Here is a 19,820-nt window from a genome sequence, read left to right as displayed (position 1 = left end):
ACAGACACAGACCATGCTGGGCCTGCGCTGTGCGCTCTTGGTGACATCAGCGGGATCGAGGACACGGCAACGCAGGCGCAGTGGTTTTCAGACTTTAAAGTCTGAAATTCCAGAAGTGAACCGGAGGCGGGGCCGGAGCATCGGTGAGTGGCTGCGCCACCACAGGATGTCTGCGGGGGTCCATTAGAAGCCCCGGGTAAGTTCAACTCATTTTCCCCTGACCCCCCTACAGTATCCCTTTAAGAGGGTAAGTAAAAGACTGGCTGCTAATCAGATACACTTGATCAAGTGTGACCACCTCAGTAAAGGCAGAAGCTTTGTCAGTTTGCTGGTCTTTAGTATTGAGGTTTGTGTTAGCACTGTGCCAAGGAGGAAAGACATCAACCATGCTCACAGAAAAAACCAATGTTGCTGCCCATTAGTCTAGGAAGGGTAATAAAGCTATTTACAAACCAATTGAAGTCTTTCTTCAGTGCATAAAGATCACTTACTAATAGAAAACATTTAAGATAATTGATAGTTTTCCCAGGTCTAGTTATCCCAACAAATTTTCCCCAAGGTCAGACCATGCAATGCATAAGAAAGCATTGTAAAAAAATAAATAAACCCTAGATGAACACCTCAGAATCTACAGAACCTAGTTAGCATGTCAAATATTAAAGTTCATAAGAGTATATTTACAAAAAAAACTGAACGAATATGGATTGTTTGGGAGGGTTGACAGAAGAAAGCCTCTTCTATCTAAAAATAATATGGAAGCCTGACTTCTGTTTGCAAAGCTGCATCTGAACAAACCACAAGGTTTCTAAAACAATGTGCTTTGGATAATCAAGACCAAAGTGGAGATTTCTGGCCACAGATAGACAGTACAATAAATGAGCAAAAAACAGGGTGAGGGTTGTTAGGCCTGTAAGTAATATTCAGATATTATAAAACATACAGTAGATGGTCTGTATGGCTCTAGGCCATCTATGACATCATTAGGTGGCATATGGACTTCTATTGTAACTGTCATATCTGTTCACCAATCAAGATTGTAATGAAAAGTTATGTTTTATCATATCTGAATATTACTCACGGGCATAAAAGCCCTCACCCTGTTTTTGTTCATTTATTCTTATGCCATTTGACTGAGAGGTGGCCAGTCCACTACTTATCATTGTATACCACTGGTAGACAAGCCAGCATATAAAGCGCCTCACCGGCTAGGGACCAAAATATATTTTATTATTTCTTGATTTGTAAAATCTTAAAACTTGCCTGCATGTTGATTATACTGTTGATTCTTCAATTAATCTTATGTTGTGCCTGGAGTTCTCTTTAAATACAGGACAAAAGACAATAGCTGCAGTTGTAAGCAGGGATAAAATGTAGCAGCTATAAGTCAGGCAATATAAATATCGGCCTTTCTGGGATTCTTCCAACCTAACAGAATTTAGAATTAGGATAATGATGCAATTAAATATTCGAACAAACAATTACTGAAGTAATGCTGGGTACATACTATGAGATTTTCTGACCGATTTACTGTCAGATCGATTATTTCCAACATGTCCAATTTGCATTCCGATCGATTTCCGTGCATTTCCGATCGGTTTCTGTGAACTTCAATAGGAAGAGGATCGGAAAATGCTCGGACATGTTGGAAATAATCGATCTGACAGTAAATAGGCCAGAACATCTCATAGTGTGTACCCAGCATAAGGCAGAAGTTTGCTGTTATAGTGATATTGGATTGGAGATTCAGATTATTTGTGGTACTCTGTAAAGCTCACCTCCACCTATTCAAATAGCAATGCATTAACCACTTGAGGACCACAGTCTTTTCACCCCTTAAAGTGGATCCGAGATGAACTTTTACTCCTTGCATAATTGTGTTCCTTACATATAGTTTATAGGGCATTCCTCAAGCCAAATACTTGTTTTGTTTTGTTTTAATACCCTAATTTCCTATAAACTAAACAAACCACACCCACAGCTTCTCCAGAGTGCCTTGGCGCTTGCAAAGGATTGTGGGATTTCAGTCTGGGCAAGTGAAAAAGGTGTTACTAGCTATAGATTTCAGAGGCAGAGTTTTCACAATCTGAGAGCTGCAGTGCAGATACAGATCAGTTGCCTGTGTAATGGAGGAGATAAGAGTGGAGTTTTCACAGAATATGCAGATTAGCATGCCTAGATACAGATAAGCTTGCCTGTGTGTGTAATTGTGTAATAGTGACAAGCAGAAAACATGTCTGCTCCCATTGTATCACAGGAAAAAATATTAATATACTATGGAAGCTGTTTGAAGATAGATTTGCTGTGTAAACTATCTAAACTTTAGATAAGATATATAGACAAGTCACTTGTTATATTTAGTTTTTCATCTCGGATCCGCTTTAAGGACCAGAGCCTTTTTTTCCATTTAGACCACTGCAGCTTTCACGGTTTATTGCTCGGTCATACAACCTACCACCTAAATGAATTTTACCTCCTTTTCTTGTCACTAATACAGCTTTCTTTTGGTGCTATTTGATTGCTGCTGTGAGTTTTAGTTTTTATTATATTCATCAAAAAAGACATGAATTTTGTCAAAAAAAATGACTTTTTTAACTTTCTGTGCTGACATTTTTCAAATAATGTAAAATTTCCTATACATTTGAGTGAGAAAGTTATTCTGCTACATGTCTTTGATAAAAAAAAAAAAAAACAACCATTCAGTGTTTATTTATTGAATTGGGTAAAAGTTATAGCGTTTACAAACTATGGTGCCAAAAGTGAATTTTCCCATTTTGAAACATCTCTGACTTTTCTAACCACCTGTCATGTTTCATGAGGTGCTAAAATTCCAGGATAGTATAAATACCCCCAAATGACCCCATTTTGGAAAGAAGACATCCCAAAGTATTCAGTGAGAGGCATGGTGAGTTCATAGAAGATTTTATTTTTTGTCACAAGTTAGCGGAAAATGACACTTTGTGACAAAAAAAAAAGTTTCCATTTCTTCTAACTTGCGACAAAAAAATTAAATCTGCCACGGACTCACTATGCTCCTCTCTGAATACCTTGAAGTGTCTACTTTCCAAAATGGGGTCATTTGTGGGGTGTGTTCACTGTCCTGGCATTTTGGGGGGTGCCTAATTGTAAGCACCCCTGTAAAGCCTAAAGATGCTCATTGGACTTTGGGCCCCTTAGAGCATTTAGGCTGCAAAAAAGTGCCACACATGTGGTATTGCCATACTCAGGAGAAGTAGTATAATGTGTTTTGGGGTGTATTTTTACACATACCCATGCTGGGTGGGAGAAATATCTCTGTAAATGACATTTTTTTTATTTTTTTTTACACACAATTGTCTATTTACAGAGATATTTCTCCCACTCAGCATGGGTATGTGTAAAAATACACCACAAAACACATTATACTACTTCTCCTGAGTACGGCGATACCACATGTGTGGCACTTTTTTGCACCCTAACTGCGCTAAGGGGTCCAAAGTCCAATGAGTACCTTTAGGATTTCACAGGTCATTTTGCGACATTTGGTTTCAAGACTACTCCTCACGGTTTAGGGCCCCTAAAATGCCAGGGCAGTATAGGAACCCCACAAATGACCCCATTTTAGAAAGAAGACACCCCGAGGTATTCCATTAGGAGTATGACGAGTTCATAGAAGATTTTTTTTTTGTCACAAGTTAGCGGAAATTGATTTTAATTGTTTTTTTTTCACAAAGTGTCATTTTCCGCTAACTTGTGACAAAAAATAAAATCTTCTATGAACTCACCATACTCCTAACGGAATACGTTTGGGTGTCTTCTTTCTAAAATGGGGTCATTTGTGGGGTTCCTATACTGCCCTGGCATTTTAGGGGCCCTAAACCGTGAGGAGTAGTCTTGAAACCAAATGTCGCAAAATGACCTGTGAAATCCTAAAGGTACTCATTGGACTTTGGGCCCCTTAGCGCACTTAGGGTGCAAAAAAGTGCCACACATGTGCTACCGCCGTACTCAGGAGAAGTAGTATAATGTGTTTTGTGGTGTATTTTTACACATACAGATGCTGGGTGGGAGAAATAGCTCTGTAAATGACATTTTTTGATTTGTTTTACACACCTTTGTCCATTTACAGAGAGATTTCTCCCACCCAGCATGGGTATGTATAAAAATACACCCCAAAACACATTATACTACTTCTTCTGAGTACGGCGATACCACATGTGTGACACTTTTTTGCAACCTAGGTGCGCTAAGGGGCCTAACGTCCTATTCACAGGTCATTTTGAGGCATTTGGATTCTAGACTACTCATCACGGTTTAGGGCCCCTAAAATGCCAGGACAGTATAGGAACCCCACAAGTGACCCCATTTTAGAAAGAAGACACCCCAAGGTATTCTGTTAGGAGTATGGTGAGTTCATAGAAGATTTTTTTTTTGGTCACAAGTTAGCGGAAAATGACACTTTGTGGAAAAAAAAACAATACAAATCAATTTCCGCTAACTTGTGACAAAAAATAAAATCTTCTATGAACTCATCATGCACCTAACAGAATACCTTGGGGTGTCTTCTTTCTAAAATGGGGTCACTTGTGGGGTTCCTATACTGCCCTGGCATTTTAGGGACCCTAAACCGTGAGGAGTAGTCTTGAACCCAAAGGTCTCAAAATGACCTGTGAAATCCTAAAGGTACTCTTTGGGCCCCTTAGCACAGTTAGGCTGCAAAAAAGTGTCCCACATGTGGTATCGCCATACTCAGGAGAAGTAGTATAATGTGTTTTGTGGTGTATTTTTACATTTAACCATGCTGGGTGGGAGAAATATCTCTGTAAATGACACATTTTTGATTTTTTTTACACACAATTGTCCGTTTACAGAGAGATTTCTCCCACCCAGCATGGGTATGTGTAAAAATACACCACAAAACACATTATACTACATCTCCTGAGTACGGCGATACCACATGTGTGACACTTTTTTGCAGCCTAGGTGCGCTAAGGGGCCTAACGTCCTATTCACAGGTAATTTTGAGGCATTTGTTTTCTAGACTACTCCTCACGGTTTAGGGCCCCTAAAATGCCAGGGCAGTATAGGAACCCCACAAGTGACCCCATTTTAGAAATAAGACACCCCAAGGTATTCCGTTAGGTATATGGTGAGTTCATAGAAGATTTTATTTTTTGTCACAAGTTAGTGAAAAATGACACTTTGTGAAAAAAACAATAAAAATCAATTTCCGCTAACTTCTGACAAAAAAATAAAATCTTCTATGAACTCGTCATACACCTAACAGAATATCTTGGGGTGTCTTTTTTCTAAAATGGGGTCACTTGTGGGGTTCCTATACTGCCCTGGCATTTTACGGGCCCAAAACCGTGAGTAGTCTGGAAACCAAATTTCTCAAAATGACTGTTCAGGGGTATAAGCATCTGCAAATTTTGATGACAGGTGGTCTATGAGGGGGCAAATTTTGTGGAACCGGTCATAAGCAGGGTGGCCTCTTAGATGACAGGTTGTATTGGGCCTGATCTGATGGATAGGAGTGCTAGGGGGGTGACAGGAGGTGATTGATGGGTGTCTCAGGGGGTGGTTAGAGGGGAAAATAGATGCAATCAATGCACTGGGGAGGTGATCGGAAGGGGGTCTGAGGAGGATCTGAGGGTTTGGCCGAGTGATCAGGAGCCCACACGAGGCAAATTAGGGCCTGATCTGATGGGTAGGTGTGCTAGGGGGTGACAGGTGGTGACAGGAGGTGATTGATGGGTGTCTCAAGGTGTGATTAAAGGGGGGAAATAGATGCAAGCAATGCACTGGCAAGATGATCAGGGCTGGGGTCTGAGGGCGTTCTGAGGGTGTGGGCGGGTGATTGGGTGCCCTAGGGGCAGATAGGGGTCTAATCTGATGGGTATCAGTGACAGGGGGTGATTGATGGGTGATCAGTGGGTGATTAGATGGCAGAACGGATGTAAACAATGCACTTTGGAGGTGATCTGAGGGTAGGTCTGGGGCAATCTGATGGTGTGGGAGGGTGATCAGATGCCCGTAAGAGGCAGGTTAGGGTCTGATCTGATAAGTGGCAGTGACAGGTGGTGATTGACTGGTGATTGATGGGTGATTGACGGGTGAATGACAGGGGATTACAGGGGAGAATAGATGTATACAGTACACAGGGGGGGGGGGAGGTCTGGGGGGTCTGAGGTTGTTCTGAGGGTGTGGGTGGGTGATTGAGTGCCCTAGGGGCAGATGGGGGTCTAATCTGATGGGTAGCAGTGACAGGGGGTGATTAATGGGTGATTGATGGGTAATTAGTGGGTGTTTAGAGGAGAGAACAGATGTAAACAATGCACTTGGGAGGTGATCTGATGGCGGGTCTGCAGGCGATCTGATGGTGTGGGTGGGTGATCAGATTGCCCGCAAGGGGCAGGTTAGGGGCTGATTGATGGGTGGCAGCGACAGGGGGTGATTGATGGGTGGCAGTGACAGGGGGTGATTGATGGGTGATTAACAGGTGATCAGTGGGTTATTACAGGGAAGAACAGATGTAAATAATGCACTGGCGAATTGATAAGGGGGGGTCTGAGGGCAATCTGAGTGTGTGGGCAGGTGATTGGGTGCCCGCAAGGGGCAGATTAGGGTCTAATCTGATGGGTAACAGTGACAGGTGGTTATGGGGGTGATTGATGGGTAATTAGTGGGTGTTTAGGGTAGAGAACAGATGTAAACAATGCACTTGGGAGGTGATCTGACGTCGGATCTGCGGGCGATCTATTGGTGTGGGTGGGTGATCAGATTGCCCGCAAGGGGCAGGTTAGGGGCTGATTGATGGGTGGCAGTGACAGGGGGTGATTGACAGGTTATTGACAGGTGATCAGTGGGTTATTAAGGCCCGTACTCACGGGCTGCAAAACTCGCCTGTCGCCAGCACACGTGAGCGTGTGGGCGACAGGCCGGCGACAGCTTCTCGCCAGGTCCCTCCGCGTACACATGCGGAAGAGGGACCAGCGGCAAGGCGGAAGCTGTCGCTGACGTTCCTCCTCCCCCCGCCGGAAGGTCTGTGAACCTCAATGGAGGTTGCTGTCGCTAGTCCGCGTACTCACGCGGACTAGCGACAGTTGCGGCGGGGGGGCAGCGGCGACTGTCGCCATGCGATTGAAAGTTTCAATCGCATGGCGACATAGCGACGGGCGACAGTTCGGGGGCGCGCGGGCGTGCGACGGCCCATACTCACGGGCGACCTGTCGCCGCAACACGCGCGCGCCGCGTGTTGAGGCGACAAAAGTCCCTCGTGAGTATGGGCCATTACAGGGAAGAACAGATGTAAATAATGCACTGGCGAATTGATAAGGGGGGGTCTGAGGGCAATCTGAGCGTGTGGGCGGTTGATTGGGTGCCCGCAAGGGGAAGGTTAGGGTCTAATCTGATGGGTAACAGTGACAGGTGGTGATAGGGGATGATTGATGGGTAACTAGTGGGTGTTTAGGGTAGAGAACAGATGTAAACAATGCACTTGGGATGTGATCGGACTTCGGATCTGCGGGTGATCTATTGGTGTGGGTGGGTGATTAGATTGCCCGCAAGGGGCAGGTTAGGGGCTGATTGATGGGTGGCAGTGACAGGGGGTGATTGATGGGTGATTGACAGGTGATCAGTGGGTTATTACAGGGAGGATAGAGGCATACAGTACACAGGGGAGGGGGGGTCTGTGGAGAATCTGAGGGGTGGGGGGGTGATCAGGAGGGAGCAGGGGGCAGTTTAGGGTTAAAAAAAATAGCGTTGACAGATAGTGACAGGGATTGATTGATGGGCGATTAGGGGGGTGACTGGGTGCAAACAGTGGTCTGGAGGGGGGGGGGGGTCTGAGGGGTACTGTGGGCGATCAGGGGGCAGAAGGGGGGGGTAAATCAGTGTGCTTGGGTGCAGACTAGGGTGGCTGCAGCCTGCCCTGGTGGTCCCTCGGACACTGGGACAACCAGGGCAGGAGGCAGCCTATATAATAGGCTTTGTATACATTACAAAGCCTATTATACATATTGCGTGCTGCGATCCGGGTGCTAGTAACCCGCCGGCGCTTCCGAACGAGGGGGCGGAGCCAGTCACCGGCGGCTGATCGCGTCACGAATGACGCGATCGCCGCATAACCACGGCCGCCACCGCTGGCTTAAGGCGGTCGGCAAGTGGTTAAATACATATGAATATTCAGTTTATCTGTGAGGAAATAGGAATTTTACAGAACCAATGCCTACACTGTTCAAGAAAATAGGGTTCCTATTGTAATAGTTTGGACGTTTTCTCCCTCTTATTTTGTTCTGATGTTATGTTTCCTGATGCTGGATCACACAAGTGAGGGAATTTCGGATCAACTGTTACACAGACGGCAGAATACAGACAGAATAGCCAAGCTATGGCTCAAAAAAGAGGGAGAATATAAGTCTTACAGTTTGATCCAGGAAACTTCTGTAGATAGAAAAACAAAAGTTCAGAAACACATTTTGCAAGGGAGACTGTTTGAATAAAGTTTTTTTTTTCCCCCAGTGTTAGAGACTTGCAATATGCTTCTTTTTACAACCCTTGCAGTGTGTTAATGCTGTGAAATCTGTGAGCTGATATCTCTCCTTAGATTTTGTGTGGGATTTTTGGTCAGAAATAGTATTATCCTACAGAAATACACCCTAGATCAAGCAAAACTGCACACATTTGTTTTTAAAATCTGTCTTAATAGTTTTCCCAAAACTATACACTGTTTGTTCATTGTGTTTATTATTCCAGTGATATTATTAATTAGGGCTTGTTTCCATATGAAGCACTTTGAGCTGGATTCTCAATCACACGTTTTCCCAATCGTAAGGACACCATTGTTAAAATGTAAATCGCAGCATGCGTTTTTCACCATCACACACTGATTTTGGCGACTTGCAAATATGTGTTAAGTGTCGTTCAATATACAATAGCTGAATAGGGCTAGCAAACACACATAAGACCACATAGCAAATTACAAAAAGTAAAAAAATTGCATTTTTTTTTTCCTCTGCGGAATGTGATTTCTAATGGTAATCTTCTCTAAAAGTTACCTATTAGCAATTCAAAAAGTGGGCTGTTCACACTGTCCTAGGTTCCTATTTTAACCTGTCTCCATTATGGTTAAACACTTGAAAATGGTGTAAAATCTGTTCTATGAAGCATTTGGTTTTATTTTTAAACATTTTTAGTTTCATGGAAACTCAATTTAAGAGGTATACAGAGACCACATCATTAGAATTGCATATTGGTGTGTGAAGGAAATTGGTACTCATAGCTAGTGCTGCTCGGATACCCCTTTTCAAAATCCGTATTGACCCGGATTCGGATACCCAGATATCCGATCCGGGTCGGATATCTGAGTTCAAAATTTTCCAATCCGAATCGGATATCCGACCCTAGTATCCGGGATATCAGGGCAAATTCGGATATCTGGATAGAAAAAACGGAAGTAGCCTTTAAATTGTTTTAAAAGTGTTTTTTTTAGGGTATATGAGGCATGTAGCATCATTATTTTGTAAAGGGGAACACTAATTGATGATGTGAGGACTTAAAATCCGTGACACTTGGCAAGTGACACGTGGCAAGTGACAGTCAGACAGCAGTGGAGAAGACACTAGTGCACAGTAACTGTCACAGTGGCACTGCTCACAGCACAGCAATTCTGTAGAAAGCTAACACAGTAGTACAACTACTCTAACTACTAGCACACTGACTGCAGTACTACAGTACTAACTACTCAATAACACTGTAATCCTATCCCTTAATCCCTAACCTATACCTAAGGCTAATAGCTGACCAGCAGGCAGCAGCTGGCCTGGTCTGTGCACAGCTCACACACAGACACATAGCAGCTGCCTGCAGCACACACTCTGATTGTCACACTGACATCAAGCTAATTAATGATTTAACAATAGTGTAGTGATAGTGAAGGTTAATCACTAAACAGCTTATCACTGTGAACAGCCCTTGGCCCAGCAGCACTGGAGCACACACTCTGACTGTCACACTATGACATCAATCAAGCTAATTAACAATTTAACAATAGTGTAGTGATAGTAGTGAAGGTGTTAATCACTTAACAGCTTTAAGTTTATAACTCTGTACAGCCCTTTCTAGGCCACCAGCACTGGAGCATGTTTCTTAGTGAGCATTCAGCAAGCTAAGACGATATGTCTCATCATGGCAGCCCTCTTTATTATATAGGGGGGCTGGCCAGTGTTCCTTTCTGTGATTGGGTGCCAGGGTTTAGGCTGGGAGCCCTCTGATTGGCTCAATGAGGTCAGGTGGGGCTGGCCAAGGTTCCCCTCTGTGATTGGTTGCTAGGGCTTCTGCTGGGAGCCCTCTGATTGGCTCCAGGAAGTCATCTCCTTAGTTACAGTATTTCGGATCCGGATACCTGCAATATCCGCAGATAGCTAGCCGGATTCTTAAAAAAATCCGGAATCCGAAAAGGATAGCGTAAAAAAGTTCGGATATCTGGGTCACCTGGATATCCGGAATCCTGATGAGCAGCCCTGCTCATAGCAAGGTTCTGAATCTTACTCTGAGCAGTGTGTGTGAGGAAGGTGATATAACTACTGCCCAGCCTATGTTACACTGAGCAGAGTGTGTGAGGAAGGTGATATAAATACTGCCCGGCCTATGTTACACTGAGCAGAGTGTGTGAGGAAGGTGATATAAATACTGCCCAGCCTATGTTACACTGAGCAGAGTGTGTGAGGAAGGTGACATAAAGGGCCTGATTCACAAAACGGTGCAAACACTTTGCACGCCCGTGAAAAGCCCTTTATCACGCCTAAACTTAGTTTAGGCGTGATCTGAAGCAACTCGCATGAAGCTCCCGCGCGCAAAGCCCTATGGGACTTTGCACGCGCGCCTGAGCGTTTGCGCACGCAAAACTTTGCGCACGGGAGCTTCGCGTGATCAGCAGCACAAAGCGGTGATAGCTCTGCTAGTGCAAAGATTATCATGCCTAAACTCTTTTAGGCGTGATAACTGAGTTATCACCGCTTTGTGAATCAGGCCCAAAGACTGCCCAGCCTATGTTACACCAAGCAAAGTGTGTGAGGAAGGTGATATAAATACTGCCCAGCCTATGTTACCCTGAACAGGGTGTGTGAGGAAGGTGATATATAGACTGCCCAGCCTATGGTACACCAAGCAAAGTGTGTGAGGAAGGTGATATAAATACTGCCCAGCCTATGTTACACTGAGCAGGGTGTGTGAGGAAGGTGATATATAGACTGCCCAGCCTATGTTACAGCAAGCAGAGTGTGTGAGGAAGGTGATATAAAGACTGCCCTGCCCAGGGGCGCCTCTAGGCATAGGCAGTACAGGCCATTGCCTGGAGTGCCATTGGTCCTGGGGGGCGCCATGTTGCTGTATTAAGTCCCACCCCCAAATTAAACCCTGCCCCTAAACTAAGCTCTGCCCCGTGGGTGTTCTATTACTTGCTTCTGCTGCAACTACTTAGCGTCTTAGTCTGTGGGTTCTGGCAGGCAGTGCAGGGCTACGGGAAAATGACGTCTGAACCCCTGCACTGGAGATTGTTTGTGTCTCCAGTGCAGGGCTTAGGGCACAATTTTCCCATAGCCCTGCTCTGTCTGTCAGCGTGGGAGTTTTGCAGCTGGAGCTGCAGCACTAAGATCATTGGGGGAGCTGCTTCGCGCCAGAAGGAGGCTAGGAGATGAGTCTTCTGCAGGTGAGTAAATGTTTTTTTTTCTTATAGGTGCATGCAGGTATCAGGGCTATTAAGGGGAAACTAATGGGAAGGGGGGGAGAGGAGCCCTGTCTATGTGTATTTTCTGGTGAAACGCTGCCCAATTACGTGTATTTTCTGGTGAAACGCTGCCCACATTACATGTATTTTCTGGTGAAACGCTGCTGCATTATGATTATTTTCTGGTGAAAGATTGCCGAATTACGATTATTTTCTGGTGAAACGCTGCTGCATTACAATTATTTTCTGGTGAAAGATTGCCGCATTAGGATTATTTTCTAGTGAAACACTGCTGCATTACGATTATTTTAATGGGGGGGTGCCACAGGTTTTCTCGCCTGGAGTGACAAAATGGCTAGAGGCGCCCCTGGCCCTGCCTATGTTACACTGAGCAGAGTGTGTGACGAAGGTGATATATAGACTGCCCAGCCTATGTTACAGCAAGCAGAGTGTGTGAGGAAGGTGATACAAAGACTGACCAGCCTGCCTATGTTACACTAAGCAGAGTGTGTGAGGAAGGTGATATAAATACTGCCCTGCCTATTTTACACTGAGCAGGGTGTGTGAGGAAGGTGAAATTCGATTTTTTTAATAGAGCTGGCTGCCACCAATAACGGATGAAAGCATTCATGTGACTACTTTATGAAGGAAAGATTAGATGCTTAACACAGGTGTGCTTTTTACAAAATTATTCCACTAATGTGCTGAATCTTCCTGGCACTCTGGGACTGATACAGCTATTCAGGCTCAAAAACAATTAAAGCTAGTAACTCTGTTTTTAGACAAAGTTTGGAAAATGCTGAAAATATCATGAATAGTTCAAAAGACGTTATAGGATTGCCAATGGCTCTGAAACCTAAAACTATCTTTAAAACATTGGAAGTTTTTCGTTTGTATTTTCAAGACCCTCAAGAAGAATTGCATATCTCTTACTCATTTTCTCATCTTATTGCCGCTTAAAAGGATTTAAAAGCCCACTTAAAACTGATGGAGGTAATTAGGTTAATTGGAGGTTTTTTTTTCTCTTTCAGCATTCAGCAGGCTGAGATGCAAGCTGCTATGGACGCCTTGGAGAAATGTAAGATTATTTTTGTCTTTTGTGTGATTCTTTAGTGCAGTTGAAGCCTTACGGTGCTCACTCGGAGCATGTTTGAAGGAGCTTAATCTCTGACGATGTATTGACTTTGGCAGGATCTTTGTTTAGCATGACCAAATAAGACACAAGTGTGGTTTTTTAAAATCTTTGTGACCGATAGCTGCACAGTGCATTCAGATTAGCTGTGACAATTGCGAATATAAAATTAAAAGCACGTCTGTATTTCTAAGGGAGGTTTCTTGCAAGGGGTCTGAGCATTGGTATAGTTTCTGTTTGCCGTTTCAGACACTCCAGAGTAATTTATAGAAGACATAGCATAGGTGATGTTATTGTTTTCCTTTCCCCAGATAACTTCCCCCAGATGGCTCATCAGAAGCGCTTTATCGAACGGAAGTACAGGCAGGAATTGAAAGAAATGAGGTTGGAGAAGGAGCAACAAGAGAATGCAGAAGACATGAGGAAATAAAGCCTGCCATTCTTACAGGATCCATTCAAACTCACTAGGGGCAGCTGCCACACAGAATCATGCTGCCAGCGTTCAAGTGTTTACAGATAACTCATGCTGTGCCTCCTTGCACACAAAGCAGACAGAATCGGGAGTTGTTGTGTTTTCTCCTTTTACTTTGCTCCTTTTCCTTTTATGTGTTAATGTTTTACAGTATTTTATATGTTATTTTGCTGTTTTTCTTTGGAACATTTAGTTTTACAGATTTTATTAAAATGTCAAAACTGAAAGTGATAATTTTTCTCTTTTTAACATAAAGACTGTCTCTTTTACTGATTTACATAAATAACAGTAGCTCTGGTTTCTATTGTCGATAGTAATACCATATGTTATATGGCAACAGGATTTGGGATTTTTACACCTACCCTAAAACAGAGCAGTGATGGGTAACAGTTTAGGGGTTGTTACTATGCAAAGAAGCAGCACAGGATATCATTTCTAATGTCACTTAATTTAAACCCGTGGAAGGCAGATGTTTGTAATAATAGTCTCCTCCACTTTGAAACTACAGTACTTATACAGCAAAATTAACCTGCTTAAAGATAAAGAAAAAAATAGAATGACACTTACCGTAATATGGCCGTTGATTCTTTTTTACTCATTGCAGGAACAGGTAATTTTGTATTAAACAGGAGAGAAGCACTGCGGCAGCTCCGGACAGTATGCACCATTGTATGTCTGTCACTGTGAATACTGTAGTTAGCACTACACTCTCTTCTCACTTTCTCTTTCATTGACTGGCTGACTCTGTAGCACATACCAGATCTTATGCCACTCTTCTGTGGCATAATCTCTTAGAAACCTTTGCAATGGCAGAAAACTGCTGTGGTAGTTTTTTAGGAGCGGCGTTGTTAAACAACCAAACCTGTATATTCTGGCACAAAAGGTCAGTTTTTAAACATCTATTTTTGCTAGTCTATTATAACTTACAGACTGTGCTGACAGCTTCATGGCGTATTTACTTTGAATTTATTATTTTTTTAAGGTGTTTGTATGCTTTGGTCATGGGAAGGGGAACAATACAACACACTGGGAGGCTGTATGCCCCTTACATTCTTGGCATAAGCGACCAGCCGATTACTGTTTGTACACATCTTTAGTGACTGGAATTTTTCCACTGAAAATGAATAGAATATGTGCTTGTCAAGGTTGGAGAGATAACCAAAGTAGCAATTATTTTCCACACATTTAAATGGTGTCTTATTGCAATGCATTCCTGTGCATGCAAGTTAGGTAACTTCTGTATCTCTAATGGTAAGTGCTGGCTGCAGTATTTTCTTATATCTATTGTATACACACAGTGCAATCAGATTACACTAGAATAATCAAGCAGTTCGGAAGACTAGAGCTGTAGAAATGTCTTGCTCAGCTGTGGCAGAGCAACACATCTGTTGCTATGGAGAGTAGGGTTGATGGGTGGCGCACAACAGAACTGCTTTTGTTGGGAGGTATGAGGAGGGAAATAATGCACTTAGATCACTGTTGTATCCAGCCGTCTTCAACATTAAATTCTAAGTCGATTCACCGCATTCCCGCGGCAGAACAAATGATTTATGTCCCAGAAATAGCCTAGAAAAGTTCCATGCTTTCCAGGATTTTGCTTTCTGGCTGTGCGCAGTAGCTCTGCCTCTTCTCCACTCAATCTCCGCCTCTTCCTGCCCCTCTCAGGCGTAGGCAGAGTTACAATGCACAGCTCTGCCTCTCTCAGGCAGAAAAATATGCGACTTGAAAAGTCATAGAACTTTGCTGGGCTATTTCAGGGCACTTGTTCTGCAGCGGGAATGCGGCGAATCAGCTTGGAATTTAATGCTGAAGATGGCTGGATACAGTGGCGGACATACGGCCGTGCAAGCGCACAGGGGCCCCTCAAGCTCCGTTTTTGAGGGGCCCATTAGGTATTGCAGGCGTTTTGTTGTTTTTTTAAGTTTTTTTATCCCCGGGGGGCCCGACTCTTATCATTCCCTCACCTCAGCGGGCCCCCCTCCTGTTATGCGCGGCGCCGAGCGGGAGGTACAGCTATTAGTCTCCGGACTGCAGCAGACACTAGAGCTCCAGCCGCCTGTCCACTCCTGTCTCCTCCTCGGCAATACCGCTCTGCACTACTTCCTGATTCAGTGCGTGCAGAGCGGTATTGCTGAGGAGGAGACAGGAGTGGACAGGCGGCTGGAGCTCTAGTGTCTGCTGCAGCCCGGAGACTAATAGCTGTATCTCCCGCTCGGCGCCGCGCATAACAGGAGGGGGGCCCGCCGAGGTGAGGGAGTGATCGGGCCCTCCTCCCAGCCTCGGCAAATAGTCCACCCACCCTCCTGACCAGGTAATCTTATCTTTCACCCTCCCAGACCGACCAGCCCACCCCCCAGGTAATCCTACAGCCCGCCCCCCAGGTAATCCTACAGCCCGCCCCCCAGGTAATCCTACAGCTTCCCCCCCCCCCCAGGTAATCCTACAGCCCCCCCCAGGTAATCCTACAGCCCCCCCCAGGTAATCCTACAGCCCGCCCCCCAGGTAATCCTACAGCCCACCCCCAGGTAATCCTACAGCTTCCCCTCCCAGGTAATCCTACAGGCCCCCCCAGGTAATTCTACAGCCCACCCCCAGGTAATTCTACAGCCCCCCCCAGATAATCCTACAGCCCACCCAGACCCAGGTAATCCTTATAGCCCACCCACCCAGACCCAGGTAATCCTACAGCCCACCCAGACCCAGGTATTCCTACAGCCCACCCAGACCCAGGTATTCCTATAGCCCACCCACCCAGACCCAGGTATTCCTATAGCCCACCCACCCAGACCCAGGTATTCCTATAGCCCACCCACCCAGACCCAGGTATTCCTACAGCCCACCCACCCAGACCCAGATATTCCTATAGCCCACCCACCCAGACCCAGGTATTCCTATAGCCCACCCACCCAGACCCAGGTATTCCTATAGCCCACCCACCCACCCAGACCCAGGTATTCCTATAGCCCACCCACCCACCCAGACCCAGGTATTCCTATAGCCCACCCACCCACCCAGACCCAGGTATTCCTATAGCCCACCCAGACCCAGGTATTCCTATAGCCCACCCACCCAGACCCAGGTATTCCTATAGCCCACCCACCCAGACCCAGGTATTCCTATAGCCCACCCACCCAGACCCAGGTAATCCTATAGCCCACCCACCCAGACCCAGGTAATCCTATAGCCCACCCACCCACTCAGACCCAGGTAATCCTATAGCCCACCCAGACCCATGTAATCCTCCACCCACCCAGACCCAGGTAATCCTCCATCCCACCCACCCAGACCCAGGTAATCCTACAGCCCACCCAGACCCAGGTAATCCTATAGAAGACCCAGGTAATCCTACAGCCCACCCACCCAGACCCAGGTATTCCTATAGCCCACCCACCCAGACCCAGGTATTCCTATAGCCCACCCACCCAGACCCAGGTGTTCCTACAGCCCACCCACCCAGACCCAGGTATTCCTATAGCCCACCCACCCAGACCCAGGTATTCCTATAGCCCACCCACCCAGACCCAGGTATTCCTATAGCCCACCCACCCACCCAGACCCAGGTATTCCTATAGCCCACCCACCCACCCAGACCCAGGTATTCCTATAGCCCACCCACCCACCCAGACCCAGGTATTCCTATAGCCCACCCACCCACCCAGACCCAGGTATTCCTATAGCCCACCCAGACCCAGGTATTCCTATAGCCCACCCACCCAGACCCAGGTATTCCTATAGCCCACCCACCCAGACCCAGGTATTCCTATAGCCCACCCACCCAGACCCAGGTATTCCTATAGCCCACCCACCCACCCAGACCCAGGTATTCCTATAGCCCACCCACCCACCCAGACCCAGGTATTCCTATAGCCCACCCACCCACCCAGACCCAGGTATTCCTATAGCCCACCCAGACCCAGGTATTCCTATAGCCCACCCACCCAGACCCAGGTATTCCTATAGCCCACCCACCCAGACCCAGGTATTCCTATAGCCCACCCACCCAGACCCAGGTAATCCTATAGCCCACCCACCCAGACCCAGGTAATCCTATAGCCCACCCACCCACTCAGACCCAGGTAATCCTATAGCCCACCCAGACCCATGTAATCCTCCACCCACCCAGACCCAGGTAATCCTCCATCCCACCCACCCAGACCCAGGTAATCCTACAGCCCACCCAGACCCAGGTAATCCTATAGCCCACCCACCCACCCAGACCCAGGTAATCCTACAGCCCACCCACCCAGACCCAGGTATTCCTATAGCCCACCCACCCAGACCCAGGTATTCCTATAGCCCACCCACCCAGACCCAGGTATTCCTACAGCCCACCCACCCAGACCCAGGTATTCCTATAGCCCACCCACCCAGACCCAGGTATTCCTATAGCCCACCCACCCAGACCCAGGTATTCCTATAGCCCACCCACCCACCCAGACCCAGGTATTCCTATAGCCCACCCACCCACCCAGACCCAGGTATTCCTATAGCCCACCCACCCACCCAGACCCAGGTATTCCTATAGCCCACCCACCCACCCAGACCCAGGTATTCCTATAGCCCACCCAGACCCAGGTATTCCTATAGCCCACCCACCCAGACCCAGGTATTCCTATAGCCCACCCACCCAGACCCAGGTATTCCTATAGCCCACCCACCCAGACCCAGGTATTCCTATAGCCCACCCACCCAGACCCAGGTAATCCTATAGCCCACCCACCCAGACCCAGGTAATCCTATAGCCCACCCACCCACTCAGACCCAGGTAATCCTATAGCCCACCCAGACCCAGGTAATCCTCCACCCACCCAGACCCAGGTAATCCTCCATCCCACCCACCCAGACCCAGGTAATCCTACAGCCCACCCAGACCCAGGTAATCCTATAGCCCACCCACCCACCCAGACCCAGGTAATCCTACAGCCCACCCACCCAGACCCAGGTAATCCTACAGCCCACCCACCCAGACCCAAGTAATCCTACAGCCCACCCACCCAGATAATCCTACAGCCCAAAGGTAATCCTACAGCCCACCCACCCAGATCCAGGTAATCCTACAGCCCACCCACCCAGATCCAGGTAATCCTACAGCCCACTCATCCAGATCCAGGTAATCCTACAGCCCACCTATCCAAATCCAGGTAATCCTACAGCCCACCCACCCAGACCCAGGTAATCCTACAGCCCACCCACCCAGACCCAGGTAATCCTACAGCCCACCCACCCATTCAGATAATCCTACAGCCCACCCACCCAGATAATCCTACAGTCCACCCACCCAGACCCAGGTAACCCTACAGCCCACCCACTCAGTCCCAGGTAATCCTACAACCCGCCCAGACCCAGGTAATCCTACAGCCCACCCACCCAGACCCAGGTAATCTTTCACCCCACCCTCACCGGTAATCGTTTAGCTCACCCACCCTCATGGGTAATCTTTTGCATCACAGGTTATCTTTTAGCCCACCCACCCTCACAGGTAATATTTTAGCCCACCCACCCTCACAGGTAATTTTATTAGCCCACACACCCACCTACCCTCCCGACCAGATAATCTTTTAGCTCACCCACCCTCCCGACCAGGTAATCGTTTAGCCCACTCACCCACCTGCAGCACTTGACAGAGTACATCGTTATGTCGCTCACTGTCCTTTAGAGGAGCTCACACTACTCCTACCATAGTCATAGTTGAATGTCTTATCATATTATTATGTATTTATATAGCTCTGACATCTTCTGCAGCGTTTTACAGAGTACATAGTCACGACACTGACTGTGCTCAGAGGAGCTCACTATCTAATATCTTCTATATGTATAGTAAATAGCGCATAATTTTTTTATTAGGAGACAGGGCTTTACTCAAAGTTCCCTGTTGATGTCAACTGCTAAAATTAACTGCTGCTAAGTTCATGTACCCGTCATCGCACGTATGATTGCACGTATTTTCTGGGCATATCTGCCGACTTGATTGCACGTATTTTCTGGGCATATCTGCCGACAAGATTGCACGTATTTTCTGGGCATATCTGCCGACATGATTGCACGTATTTTTTGGGCATATTTGCCGACATCATTGCACGTATTTTCTGGGCATATCTGCCGACATCATTGCACGTATGTTCTGGGCATATCTGCCGACACCATTGCACGTATTTTCTGGGCATATCTGCCGACATCATTGCACGTATTTTCTGGGCATATCTGCCGACATGATTGAATGTATTTTCTGGGCAAATCTGCCGACATGATTGAATGTATTTTCTGGGCAAATCTGCTCACATTATGTGTATTTCCTTGAGAAAACCTGCACAATTATGTGAATTTTCTGGGGAAAGGGTCACCAAAACTTGGGCCCACTGTCTTTGCGTTGCACTTTTCAAGGGAACCTGAGGTGAGAATAATATTGAGGCTGCGATATTTCTCTCCTTTTAAGCAATACCAGTTGCCTGGTTGCCGTGCTGGTCCTCTGCCTCTTATTCTTTCAACCATAGACCCTGAACAAGCATGCA

The 19,820-nt window shown here is 46.3% G+C and overlaps 1 protein-coding gene across 1 annotated transcript in view; it reads left to right on the top strand.

The window, feature by feature from the left end:
* The window catches only part of DROSHA (drosha ribonuclease III), a 417,719-nt gene extending 404,174 nt beyond the window's left edge, over nt 1-13,545 (top strand). The window contains exons 31-32 of the mRNA XM_068236738.1: nt 12,739-12,785; nt 13,151-13,545. Of these exons, the coding sequence (XP_068092839.1) occupies nt 12,739-12,785; nt 13,151-13,269 (166 nt within the window). The 3' untranslated portion in view covers nt 13,270-13,545. The remainder of the gene's footprint in view (nt 1-12,738; nt 12,786-13,150) is intronic.
* Nucleotides 13,546-19,820: the final 6,275 nt, after the last annotated feature.

Source organism: Hyperolius riggenbachi, chromosome 5 (genome assembly GCF_040937935.1).
Source record: "Hyperolius riggenbachi isolate aHypRig1 chromosome 5, aHypRig1.pri, whole genome shotgun sequence".
In the NCBI taxonomy this organism is placed as follows: Eukaryota; Metazoa; Chordata; class Amphibia; order Anura; family Hyperoliidae; genus Hyperolius; species Hyperolius riggenbachi.
Note: the sequence above shows the minus strand (reverse complement) of the source record. Positions and strands in the feature narration are given on the sequence as shown.